The sequence below is a fragment of the Bufo bufo genome, chromosome 3, assembly GCF_905171765.1.
Source record: "Bufo bufo chromosome 3, aBufBuf1.1, whole genome shotgun sequence".
Classification (NCBI taxonomy): domain Eukaryota; kingdom Metazoa; phylum Chordata; class Amphibia; order Anura; family Bufonidae; genus Bufo; species Bufo bufo.
The window spans coordinates 34,315,811-34,330,636 of record NC_053391.1 but is presented as its reverse complement, the minus strand read 5'-3'; the positions used below and the strand labels follow the sequence as shown (position 1 = coordinate 34,330,636).

The window sequence follows — 14,826 nt, the reverse complement described above, 5'->3', positions numbered from 1 at the left end:
CTGACTTGCGGAATCGGACATTAATACTAAGGTGCAAAAATTTTAAAATTATAAACTCATACTTACCTTAACATGAAGAGACTGCTTCCATCTTGATTGCAGATCCAGTGCAAAATCTTGTGCGGCCCATGATGTTGTCACCACGTCAGCCGGCATGGTGACGTCATAAGTCACAGCGCACTGGATTTTGTGTGGGACTTTCAATCAAGAAGTAGTGAAGCCTACTCAGAGATAAGGTGTAATGGAAAGATCTGCACCAGTTCTGTGCTTTTGACTTGTACCTGGTTTTGGCTCATTATAACTGATGGCAATACCTTCCCAAATAACTGAAGTGGTGTGAACTTGGCCTAATATGCAGTGGCGCACCTACAGGGGGGGTCCAGCGGGTCTGGACCCCCCCTAGAACAACCAACCAAATTATTATTTTTTTAATCCTTCAGGGCCGCACCGCCGATCACCACAGGCGGCGCGGCCCTGGATGTAATTGCGGCTGCGGCGGTGGTGGGGGGGGGGGGGGCCGGGGGAGTACTAGGAGATGAGCGCTTCCATTGTGGAAGCGCTCATCTCCATATCTAATCCATCTGTATCGCCGTCCTTAGGACAGCGATACAGATGCCTGTGCTGTGCTGCGGCAGGGGAGGGAGAGGCGTGTCCCTCCCCTGTTCTTCTGATAGGCCGCAGGCACTAATGCCTGCAGCCTATCAGAGGCCGGCTCAGGCGAGATGACGTCATCATCACGTGCCTGAGCCGGGCAGCACACAGCAGGGACACAGGCCGGAAGAGCCTGCATCGCATCGCTGCTGATGGAGGTAAGTATCAGTGTATTTTTTATTTTATTTTTGTTGTTTTGTTTTTTTTGGAGGGGGGGAGCTGGCACTAAAGGGGAGAACGGCACTATGGGGCATCTGGTGGTACTCTTTTTTTTTTTAGGTGGCACTTCTTACTGGCACATTATGGGGGGGGGGGGGACCATGGGGGAGAGGAGCACTATGGGGGCTCTAAAGGGGCTTTTTTTTTTACACATTATGGGGAGAACGGCACAAGGGGGCATCTGGTGGCACTATAGGGGCATTATTTGGGGGGCACCATGGGGGAGAGGAGCACTATGGGGGCTCTAAAGGGGCTTTTTTTTTTTACACATTATGGGGGGCACTACAGGGGAGAACGGCACTATGGGGCATCTGGTGGCACTATAGGGGCATTATTTGGGGGCACTATGGGGAAGTGGGGGTACTAAAGGGGCCTTTTTTTCTTATTGGCACATGGGGGCATTATGGCATCTGGTGGCACTAAGGGGGCATTTTTCACTGGCACATTATGGGAGGCACTATAGGGGAGGGCGGCACTATGGAGGAGTGGAGCACTATTGGGGCATATGGTGGAACTTTATGGGGCGGCACCATGGGGGAGAGGAGCACTATGGGGGCATCTGGGGGGTCTAAAGGGGCTTTTTTTTTATTGACATATTATGGGGGCACTATAGGGGAGAATGGCACTATGGGGCATCTGGTTGCACTATAGCGGCATTATTTGGGGGCACTAAGGGGAAGTGGGGGCTCTAAAGGGGCCTTTATTCTTATTGGCACATTATGGGGACATTATGGCATCTGGTGTCACTAAGGGGGCATTTTTTTACTGGCACATTATGGTAGGCACTATAGGGGAGAGCGGCACTATGGGGGAGTGGAGCACTATTGGGGCATATGGTGGCACTTAGAAGGGGCATTTTTTACTGGCATATTATGGGGGACACTATGGGGAAGGGAGAGGAGCACTATGAGGGAATTTACTGGGGCACTATATAGGGGTATTTTATACTGGCATACATTATGGGGACATTAGCTCAACAGCGGGCACTAAGCGGGGGTATTTCATGTACTGTCATATTGTAGGGAGAATTATTAGTACTAGGAGGTATTATGCGGAGCTTTGCTAATACTGGGGGGCTATGAGGAACATGATTACTAGTATGGGCACTATAGGGGCATTATTACTACTAAGTGTGCTCTGGCAGAGAATTATTTCTATTTTGGGGAGCCCTGTTACTTTGGGGGGCACCCTGCCACAGTATCAGCTTAGCACAATAATTTTTGGGGGACATTATCTTTATACTATTAGTGTCTGGGCGCAGTTATTTTTTTAGAGCACTGTGTGCCAATAATTGTTGAGGGGGGCACTATCTGTGTGGTAGTAGTATTTCCAGGGGGACTGTTTCTGTAGTATAGTATTGGGGGGCACAGTATTGGGGGCACTATCTGTGTGGTAGTAGTATTTCCAGGGGGACTGTTTCTGTAGTATAGTATTGGGGGCACAGAGGGCACAGTATTGGGGGTGGCAGGAAAGGGTGTTCAGAAGATGTGAAGATGATGGAAATGTGGGAAACTAATGTCTGTTTGTTAATCTCTGCAGAGATGGGAGATGGCTGAAAAATCATCATGGCGGTCTGGTCTGAATGGAGAAGATGAGGAAAGAGAACGTCTACAACAAAGGTGACATCACTGGATGTAAGAGGTATGTGGCGCTATGTAGGAGAGGAGATGCTCCGGCTCCTCTCCCTGCCATTTGCAGAAGGAGGATTCAGAGCTGGGTGAGGACGGTCAAGGGGGGCAGCAGGCCACGGGCGGGTGGCAGATGGTGGGGGGAACCACAGGCCTTGAGCAGGATCAGGGGAGGGAGGAGAGCGGAGGAGCTTCCTGGCTGCAGCTTGTTATATAAGCAGGCAGTGCAGCCAGGACAGACCCTCCCCTCTCCGTATGATGTGTAGAGACAGGCCGCAACTATAGAATGTCAGCTGTACAGTGTTTGTTGGGAGTGGCCTATTATATGTAGGAGGGGCTTTTAATAATGGGCGGGGTCCAAAAATTTGCGGCGCGCTTTGCGCGCCACATTGTTATTTTCCTGCAGGCCTTTTAGAATCGCCAAGTAAAAGAATCAGCACAACACACTACACTCTTTCCCTGCATTTTTTAATATAAAGGGGGCTTTGAAAAATTCAATTAGCATAGCGCACTACACATGCCGCATTTTTTTGCCTTTCGGACCCCCCCTAAAGAAAATTCCTGGGTGCTCCCCTGCTAATATGTACATACACACACACACACACATACCTATATAGATATATAGCTGTATGACATGTGTGAATAAATAGCACATTTTTCACTTTTAAGGAGTGCCGTGGATTTTTGCGACTTGTCTACTACTCAGAATCGAAGGGTTACCGCTGGCACCCATTTTACAGTTGGCAAAGGAGTGCTGCCCTACTTTTCATGTGTGTGTGTATATATATATATATATATATATATATATTGCACTGCCCCCCCGTCATTGTGCCCCTCAGATGCCACATTTATCGTTGATGTCATACGTCACCACGCACGGGATTTCGTGCGAGATCTTCAGTCAAGATGGTGGTGGCTGGCTCTTCACGCTCAAACGGATGAGGTAAGTATGATTTATTTTTTATTTTTGCAGCCATTCAGGGTAAATCGATGCGCTACCGCGAAGCATGAGGAAATTCAGCTTGAATTTTCCCTAAAATGCGGATCGAATTCCACTTTTGGAGTGAGATTTGCTGAACACTCATTACCGCCATAGCAGCCTCCAGTCAGAGCTAACTCCTCCCAGACCAGTAGTCTTCGCAGCCTCAGCGACTAGGCCACAGGGGCATGTGTCTGAGTGTGGCTGAATGGGGGTAGTAGTTGTAATTCTTACAGTTTTGATGCAGTGAGTGGAAGGGAGCACCTTTTCTTCACTTTGGAGGGTGCTCCTGCCTGGTGACGGTTGAGGTGCCCTTGGTGTTGAGGGGTTTGAGGTGCAAGGCAGGCTCCCTTGATGTCGGTGCAGTGTGGCAGTGCAGGAAATAATTAGGCCAGGATAACAGCAAACAGTCCTTTACTGAAGATTCAAGTTCAGTATCATTAATCACAGTTTCTGCATGCAGTGGACTGGAAGATGTTACGCTTACAATTTGAGTCAAGAATAGTTCTCTCTCTGGTGCAATTTTCCTTACATCGCACTTCTCTAGCTGGCTTTTGTACAAGCATCCAGGCATAAGATGTAACACTTCTGTTTTCCTATGCAATGCAAAACAAGTTGCTGTACTTTGAGTTGCATTGAGTACACCTCCATGAAACCTGCTGTAGGATGTGAATATTTCTCCTGCAGACAGCCAATCTGCTTCTCAAGTGTGTCCAGGCACAATAAGACTTACTATACTCCCAGACATGTGGGAATGGGGACTCACTGGTCTTTGTCAGACAGCAATTCTCCAGCGAGCTTTTGCTTTACCCCTCTTCTGTCACAAACTTACCTGTCCGGGCTCCAGCGGTGAGATCTGCCAGAAGAGATGCACTGCGCAGGCACGCCGCCCTGGTGATCAGACCTTAGCAACAGCATGCAATGCTCTGTTACTCCCCACAGCGGGCGTGTGCTGGAGGAGACTAGCAGTGGGTTGGTTACTCAGCTGCTTTATTCCTTTGTGCTAGTGTTCAGACTAATGGAGCGCCAAGTCAATGGACCTATCAAGTTCTCATCCTGGGACTTGGTGCTCTATTTAAACCCCTTCTGCCAGTTATAGTCTTGTTTGGGATCACTAGCTAGGTTCCTGGTTTTGGGATTCATTTGGATTGTGTCTTTCTGACCTCAGCTTGCCTTTTGACCACTCTTTGCCTCACATGATTTGAACTGTGCATCCTGTCTGGTTCTGATATCGGCTTGTCTTTTGACTACTCTCGGTCTCTCATATTGTACTGCATTGTCCGACTGGTTCTGAACCATTTTTGTACGACTATCCCTTTGTTTTCTCTTTTGCTGACTGTCTGTCTCTGTATCTTAGTAGCGTAGGGATCGTCAACCAGTTGTGGTCTTGCTACCTAGGACTCGTACTGCAAGTAGGTAGGGAAATTGGGTTGGGTTCAAGATCAGTGTTAACTGTCTATGTCTGTCCCTATCTACAAGCGTTACATCCTCTTTCTATCTGGCATACTCCTAAAGTATATCTCTCCTCCTTTTCTCTGCTTCTCTCTGCTTATTCTGAAGCTTTCTGGCTGATTCAATCCAGAGCATGCATCAGCTAGGTCTGCTCCCATGAGCATCTAGACCGGGCATCCTCAAACTGTGGGCCTCCAGCTGTCGTAAAACTACAACTCCCACAATGCCCTGCTGTAGGCTGATACCTGTAGGCTGTTCGGGCATGCTGGGAGTTGTAGTTTTGCAACAGCTGGAGGGCCGCAGTTTGAGGATGCCCGATCTAGACTGCTTATTTACACTGGACTAAACTATACTGTCTCTAGCCTGCTCCTCCCCTAGGGGAGAGAATACAGCTCCACCTAGTTGACGGTGGATACGGCTTGTTATCTCAAATCAGCAATCACAGAAATACACAGTAAGGGTACATTCATACAGATGTACGTATTTTGCCATCCACAAATGTGGATACCCAAAATTTTCGAGGAGGTGTACTGTAAAGTACAGCAACCTATTCAGAAAAGGTGCAGAGAGTTTGCCTGCCGTTAGGGGCCGCCCTGTGGTTGCATTGCATAGGAAAACAGCAGTGTTACAACTTATGCCTGGATGCTTGTACAAAATGAAGTCTGTGTAGCATCCTTTTTTTTTTCTGACCATTTGACTTCAATCGGTCTGTGAACCGCATTTGGAGGCCAAGTACAGGACATGCTCTATATTTTACATAACGAACATACGGATGCCAAAAACACACTAGGTCTCACATCTAAAGCCTTTCTGGAACACTTGTCTGCAGCTGGGACTGCACACTATTCTTGCAAGTCTCCCTCCTTCACAGTTAGTTCTTTTTATACTGTGTCCTCTGGTCTGTAAAGCCATCTACCTATGACCACTAAATATTACAATGCAGATATCCATTGGAACCTACTACAGAGCACTGAGCTTTTATTAGCAATAATAGAACCTAAGCGACTGTTGCAAGTATAAGGTACCGACCGTGCATTTCTTATCTTATAGAACTCATCAGATCTACTTTCAATAATACGGCGCTGAAGCATTTCACCCAATTTCCAAATCTTTACAGAAGTGCAAAGGTAGGCATAGTATTTTTGTTTTAATATTTTTAGAATTATGTGAATTTATACAGTGCGATTTCATTCTCGTTGGTCAAGCAATCCTCTTGGTCCAGAAAAAAAATTGTTCCATGTAGGATGCAGGTGGAACAACCTGCTAATCTGACACTAGGTCTCAGGGATGGACTGCAAATTCTTACCTTTTATGCTCCCCTTTTAATAACCAACCGGCCAAAAAATTTGTTACCCCGAGTTGCCCCCAAAATTCCTTACATTGTGACTCATGGCTATGGATGTCACATCACTAGGAACACAATGTTGCTGTGGCAAGTGACACCAAATGACAACAGCCACTCGGTGACGCAAGCATGTGATGATGTCGCTATGAACCCGGTGTAATTGTCGTCCTGATGTCACACTGCGGCACGCAGCATCATGTTTTTGACTAGTGCTGCAAAGTGACACCTGAATACACAGACAATCTGTACATACTGATAGTATACTGTATTGTGCGAACATATACTATATAGATTATATATATAACATACTGCCACATACTAAATACTAATGTACTGATATATGCTGTGCTCTTATATGCTACCACACACTACACACATACTAAAAAGTCTTGCTGTATACAATACTTTTATACACACCTCTAAAAACTATAGTAATAGATGCGATATACTATAATGTGCTGTCATATACTATATAGATTTTATATATAATATTGACAAATACGGTATACTAATGTACTGATACAGTGTACTGTTATAATGTACTGCTATAATGTACTGCTATATGTGACCGACCGCACGCACATTATACTATAATGTTGTACTACATACTATACTGCTATACACACTTCTATAAATTATTCTACTACATACTGTATACCATAATATACTGCTATACACATCTCTATTTACTATACTGCTACATCCTCTATACTATAATGTACTGCTATACACATCTCTATATATTATACTGCTATATACTGTATACTATAATGTACTGCTATATACTGTATACTATAATGTACTGCTATACACATCTCTATATACTATACTACTGCATACTACGGTATAATGTACTGCTATACACATCTCCATATATTATACTGCTATATACTATAATGTACTGCTATACACATCTCCATATATTATACTGCTACATCCTGTATACTATAATGTACTGTTCTACACATCTCTATATACTATACTACTGCATACTGTATACTATAATGTACTGCTATACACATCTCTATATACTATACAGGGAGTGCAGAATTATTAGGCAAGTTGTATTTTTGAGGATTCATTTTATTATTGAACAACAACCATGTTCTCAATGAACCCAAAAAACTCATTAATATCAAAGCTGAATATTTTTGGATGTAGTTTTTAGTTTGTTTTTAGTTTTAGCTATTTTAGGGGGATATCTGTTTGTGCAGGTGACTATTACTGTGCATAATTATTAGGCAACTTAACAAAAAACAAATATATACCCATTTCAATTATTTATTTTTACCAGTGAAACCAATATAACATCTCAACATTCACAAATATACATTTCTGACATTCAAAAACAAAACAAAAACAAATCAGTGACCAATATAGCCACCTTTCTTTGCAAGGACACTCAAAAGCCTGCCATCCATGGATTCTGTCAGTGTTTTGATCTGTTCACCATCAACATTGCATGCAGCAGCAACCACAGCCTCCCAGACACTGTTCAGAGAGGTGTACTGTTTTCCCTCCTTGTAAATCTCACATTTGATGATGGACCACAGGTTCTCAATGGGGTTCAGATCAGGTGAACAAGGAGGCCATGTCATTAGATTTTCTTCTTTTATACCCTTTCTTGCCAGCCACGCTGTGGAGTACTTGGACGCGTGTGATGGAGCATTGTCCTGCATGAAAATCATGTTTTTCAGACTTCTTCCTGTACCACTGCTTGAAGAAGGTGTCTTCCAGAAACTGGCAGTAGGACTGGGAGTTGAGCTTGACTCCATCCTCAACCCGAAAAGGCCCCACAAGCTCATCTTTGATACCAGCCCAAACCAGTACTCCACCTCCACCTTGCTGGCATCTGAGTCGGACTGGAGCTCTCTGCCCTTTACCAATCAAGCCACAGGCCCATCCATCTGGCCCATCAAGACTCACTCTCATTTCATCAGTCCATAAAACCTTAGAAAAATCTGTCTTGAGATATTTCTTGGCCCAGTCTTGACGTTTCAGCTTGTGTGTCTTGTTCAGTGGTGGTCGTCTTTCAGCCTTTCTTACCTTGGCCATGTCTCTGAGTATTGCACACCTTGTGCTTTTGGGCACTCCAGTGATGTTGCAGCTCTGAAATATGGCCAAACTGGTGGCAAGTGGCATCTTGGCAGCTGCACGCTTGACTTTTCTCAGTTCATGGGCAGTTATTTTGCGCCTTGGTTTTTCCACACGCTTCTTGTGATCCTGTTGACTATTTTGAATGAAATGCTTGATTGTTCGATGATCACGCTTCAGAAGCTTTGCAATTTTAAGAGTGCTGCATCCCTCTGCAAGATATCTCACTATTTTTGACTTTTCTGAGCCTGTCAAGTCCTTCTTTTGACCCATTTTGCCAAAGGAAAGGAAGTTGCCTAATAATTATGTACACCTGATATAGGGTGTTGATGTCATTAGACCACACCCCTTCTCATTACAGAGATGCACATCACCTAATATGCTTAATTGGTAGTAGGCTTTCGAGCCTATACAGCTTGGAGTAAGACAACATGCATAAAGAGGATGATGTGGTCAAAATACTCATTTGCCTAATAATTCTGTACAGGGTGTATACTACTACATACTGTATACTATAATGTACAGCTATACACATCTCTATATACTATACTGCTACATAGTGTATACTATAATATACTGCTATACACATCTCTATATACTATACTGCTACATACTGTATACTATAATGTACTGCTATACACATCTCTATATACTGTAATACATAATGTATACTATAATGTACTGCTATACACATCTCTATATACTATAATACATAATGTATACTATAATGTACTGCTATACACATCTCTATATACTATAATACATAATGTATACGATAGTGTACTGCTGTACACATCTCTATATACTATACTGCTACATAGTGTAGTATGGAATTGAATCAGGCCATGTGACTGATGAAGGTGCCGCCACAGGCCAAGCATTGGTGGGAGTGCTGAGAGACAGATCACCTGATCAGATTACCTGTCCAAGGATAGGTCATCAATAATTAATTCCTGAAAAACCCATTTAAACCCTCTTGTAATGCAATTTCTTATCACACCAATAAAGAGCCCTCTTGGTTGGTGGCCTGGGTTCTGGATATATTTAAGGGGTCTGCTCTGTGGTCTGATATTAATATAGGGATTTGAATATATTTTATCACGCTATTCAAAAAGGCCATTATCATTTTAGCCAAGACCCGCTGCTGAAGTATCGCACAAGACTAGAGCTCTTCCAGGGCGACATCTTTGAAAATTATACATTTAATATTTTTGGTTCATTTTTACACCTTGAATAGCCCCTTAGTATCAGGAGCCTGCCTTGGACTAGCCCATGTCTCAGACTCTGCTTCCTTCCGATAGCAATATGTGGAAACCTGAAGTCCGATGCTGACTATATATTACGCAGCTGGTGGTGGCGGCACGCCCCTTATCTCTAAAGACCCTTTCAGATAAATGCATGCTAAGCTCGGCCAAGTACAGGATGCATATGTACTGAAAGGGGTGCTCCAAGAACAACAGGGTAATTCAAATCTAACTAGCTGATCCTTATTTCTTACCATACATGTACATTAGAGGGTTGCCTGGTCCAGCAGAAATCTCTGCCTGTCCAACCTCATACTTTCTATGCTCAACTTAGGGTACTTTCACACTAGCGTTATTCTTTTCCGGTATTGAATAGTGTTGATCACGAATATTCGAATTTTGAATTTTTATTGCGAATATAGGTAATTTGAAAATTTGCGAATATTTAGAATATAGTGATATATATTCGGAATTCGAATATTCAAGATTTTTTTTATTGCGAATTTTCGTAATGCGAATTTTTCAATTGCCGAGTAAAAACATGATTCCTCTCTGCTTCTTGCTTGTGGGCCAATGACTCATTGGCCCACAAGCAAGAAGCAGGGAGGAATCATGACTTTAAATGGGAAAAATGATGAATATTCTAAAAAACTAATATATAGCACTATATCGAATATATTCGTTTTTTCAAATATTCGTAATATTCTAAAACAAGAATATATAGCAATATAGCGAATATTCGAAAAAAACAAGTATTTTTTTAGTTTTTTTCGAATATTGGCTGTATTGCTATATATTCTTGTTTTAGAATATTACGAATATTCGAAAAAACGAATATATTCGATATAGTGCTATGACTCATTGGCCCACAAGCAAGAAGCAGGAAGGAATCATGTTTTTGCTCGGCAATTGAAAAATTTGCATTACGAAAATTCACATATAACACGATCATTACCTTGTCGATTTTTCGAGTAAAAAAATCGTAGAATATAACGAATATTCGAATTTGCGAATATTCGCCAAATATTCTACAAAATATTCGCGAAATATCGCGAATTCGAAGATAACTACTGCCGCTCATCACTAGTATTGAAATCCGGTAAAAAAAAACTCATCCGTTTTGTCCCAATACATTCTAAATGGAAAGCAATGCGTTTAGTATGCATCAGGATGTCTTCCGTTCCATCCCTAGTACGGTATTTGACAAAATTCCAGAACACTACAGCACTTGCCGGATCAGGCATTAATTTCCATTGAAATGTATTAATCCCGGATCCGATACCAAGTGTTTCGGAAATTGCCGCATCGTCGGATCCGGTTTTCCAGTCTGCGCATGCGCAGTTGTTTCAAGCTTAGACAAAATTAAATACCGGATCCGTTTTTTCAGATGATACCGGAAAGACGGATCCGGTGTTTCAATGAATAAGTCTAACAGAGCCGTATCCTTAAAAAAAAGATATCCGTTTGCATACGGATTTCCGGATCTGGCAGGCAGTTCCAGCAATGGAACTGCCTGCCGGATTCTAACAACGCTAGTGTGAAAGTACCCTTAAAGGGAGTCTGTCACCAGATTTTGACCTAATAGACCGCTTACATAGCGCTCTAGCATAGCAGTCTATGATTCTAATGGTACCTTTGATGTTTGCTTGTGAAGTTCCCCCAAGGCAAAAACTGACTTTTATTCATATGTAAATTAGGGCTCGCAAGTGCCCAGGGCGGCATCACCTCGTTGGTGCCCAGGCTGTTCTGCCTCTTTTCGTCATATCCCCACCCCAGCCTCTTCCTCTGCCCGCCCCGCTTTTCCTTTGCGTCCTCCTCCTCTGCAGCGAGATCCCGCGCCTGCACTATCCATTGCTTGGCCGGGGCATGCGCACTGCGATGCCCATTGTGGGCACGGCATCGCAGTAGCTACTACGCATGCGCCAGCCAACGGCGAGAAACAGCGGCGAGGAGGCGGACCAGAGACACCCACAATGGGCATCGCAGTGCGCATGCCCCGGCCAAGCAATGGATAGTGCAGGCGCGGGATCTCGCTGCAGAGAAGGAGGATGCAAAGGAAGAGCGGGGCGGGCAGAGGAAGAGGCTGGGGCGGGGATATGACGAAAAGAGGCAGAACAGCCTGGGCACCAACGAGGTGATACCGCCCTGGGCACTTGCGAGCCCTAATTTACATATGAATAAAAGTCTGTTTTTGCCTTGGGGGAACTTCACAAGCAAACATCAAAGGTACCATTAGAATCATAGACTGCTATGCTAGACTGCTATGTAAGCGGTCTATTAGGTCAAAATCTGGTGACAGACTCCCTTTAACCGAAGCCTGTACCTGTGGAGAAGCAACCCCTAGGGGCCTTCTGCGCCGTCACTATAATGGTCTTTTTCTCTAACTTCTCAAGGGAAAGCTAGAAGAGATTTGTAGTAAGCAACAAAAGGAGGCTGAGAAAGCAATCCGCACACAGTTCAAGATGGAACAGATCATATACTGCCAGGACACCATTTACGGAGGATCTCTGAAGGAAATCCGAGAAGAAGGACTTTCTCCTGGCTTTGGAAATGTCGCATTGCCAATACAATCTGCAACACAGATACAGCTGTCTGTTCAGGAAATGTCTCAACACATCCAGGCGTATTTCAAGGTTAGTTAGAGATAAAGGTTTACGTAAACAAAATAAAAGCCTAAAAAAATGATTATATTTTGTTAGAAATGTAAGAGAATATAATTACTATAATACTGCTCCTATGTACAAGAATATAACTACTATAATACTGCTGCTATGTAAAAGAATATAACTACTATAATACTGCTCCTATGTACAAGAATATAACTACTATAATACTGCTCCTATGTACAAGAATATAACTACTATAATACTGCTCCTATGTACAAGAATATAACTACTATAATACTGCCTCCTATGTACAAGAATATAACTACTATAATACTGCTCCTATGTACAAGAATATAACTACTATAATACTGCCTCCTATGTACAAGAATATAACTGCTATAATACTGCTCCTATGTACAGTAATATAACTACTATAATACTGCTCCTATGTGCAAGAATATATCTACTATAATACTGCTCCTATGTACAATAATATAACTACTATAATACTGCCTCCTATGTACAAGAATATAACTACTATAATACTGCCTCCTATGTACAAGAATATAACTACTATAATACTGTTCCTATGTACAGTAATATAACTACTATAATACTGCCTCCTATGTACAAGAATATAACTACTATAATACTGTTCCTATGTACAAGAATATAACTACTATAATACTGCTCCTATGTACACGAATAGAACTACTATAATACTGCTCCTATGTACAAGAATATAACTACTATCATACTGCTCCTATGTACAAGAATATAACTACTATCATACTGCTCCTATGTACAAGAATATAACTACTATAATACTGCTCCTATGTACAAGAATATAACTACTATAATACTACTCCTATGTACAAGAATATAACTACTATAATACTGCTCCTATGTACAAGAATAAAACTACTATCATACTGCTCCTATGTACAAAAATATATATACTATAATACTGCTCCTATGTACAGGAATATATCTACTAAAATACTGCTCCTATGTATAAGAATATAACTACTATAATACTGCCTCTTAATTACAAGAATATAACTACTATAATACTGCTCCTATGTACAAGAATATAACTACTATAATACTGCTCCGATGTACAAGAATATAACTACTATAATACTGCTCCTATGTACAAGAATATAACTACTATAATACTGCTCCTATGTACAACAATATAACTACTATAATACTGCTCCTATGTACAAGAATATAACTACTATAATACTGCTCCTATGTACAAGAATATAAGTACTAAAATACTGCTCCTATGTACAAGAATATAACTACTATAATACTGCTCCGATGTTCAAGAATATAACTACTAAAATACTGCTCCTATGTACAAGAATATGACTACTATAATACTGCCTCCTATGTACAGTAATATAAAGATTCGTCAGTTGTGTTGATGACATCATGTCTTTTCCTATGTACTTCTGTTTAGTAGTCACGTATGGTATGAGTAGATCTGTCCATTAACATTCAGCTTTCTGTGTTTCTTTTGACCCTAGAACACGACCACTCGTTTGTCAAACCAGATCCCTCTGATCGTCCTGCACTACATGCTCCACGAGTTTGCTGACAAGCTGCAGGCCCAAATGCTGCTCCTACTCCAGGAGAAAGACAGCCTTAATGTGTTACTAGTGGAGAAGGACGACCTGTCCAAAGAGAGGCAGAACTTAAGAGACCAGATCAAACGCCTCCGTGCGGCCCAACAGACATTAGCCAAATTTCCATGTTAGTCATTAAACCCTTTACCCCAACATTATTTATGTGTTGTCAGAAGGAGCAGAACCATCAGTGAGGCGCTCCAGGTCAGAAGAACTATGAGTGAGGGACTTCTTCTTGTGGGCGATTGCCATTGGTATATTTATTACATAGAAGTCAATCTTGTCTGCCAAAAAAATCTTTCCTTTTTATTTTTTTTCTAAGGATCGACATATGTTTATCCCAGGCATATTTGTGTGTATGTATTGTGAAATTAAAAAAGTGTCCCCCACCTTCTTCATGCATGAGTCTTGTCTAATTCTTACACCTCTCGAGCACTAGTTATGATCAGATGAAACAGTAAAGTGAGAAGCCATATGCAAGAAGTGGGCTGACCATGACATCCCTTTTTTCAAGTTAAAGGGATATTCATAGTGGTAACAAGTTATACCTCTATTAGATCACTGAGGGTCCTACTCCTGGGACCTCCAATGATCGGGGTTACCAGAAATCAACGGATAAGCAGGTCGAGCATGAACACTGCTGCTCCGTTAATTTCTATGGGACTGCCGGCGATAGCCTAGTACAAGCGCTAGCTATTTGTACCAGTCCCATAGAGAAGAATCGAGCGGTGGTACGCATGCTCATACTGGCTCTCAGTTCATTTTAGGGGACCGTACAGGGTCTCCATTCTCATGATCCATGAGGGTCCCAGCAGTTAGACCCTCCACACTGATCGAATAGTTATCACTCTCCTGTGGATAACTGGTGAGAACCGGAATGTCCCTTTAAGCCGTCCCAGCAAGTTGGGAAATATGCTGCCAGTGAAACGTTTCCTCTGCAGCGGCCACTGCAGGAGAAATATGGTATTACGTGT

At 42.5% G+C, this 14,826-nt stretch overlaps 1 protein-coding gene across 2 annotated transcripts in view; it reads left to right on the top strand.

Annotated features, from left to right (window-relative positions):
* LOC120994464 (interferon-induced GTP-binding protein Mx3-like) overlaps positions 1-14,252 on the top strand; it is a 56,379-nt gene extending 42,127 nt beyond the window's left edge. For both annotated transcript variants that reach the window (XM_040423059.1, XM_040423058.1), the window contains 3 exons: positions 5,980-6,056; positions 12,006-12,245; positions 13,754-14,252. In XM_040423059.1, coding sequence (XP_040278993.1) covers positions 5,980-6,056; positions 12,006-12,245; positions 13,754-13,984 — 548 coding nt within the window. In that variant the 3' untranslated portion in view covers positions 13,985-14,252. The remainder of the gene's footprint in view (positions 1-5,979; positions 6,057-12,005; positions 12,246-13,753) is intronic.
* The last annotated feature ends 574 nt before the right edge of the window (positions 14,253-14,826 follow it).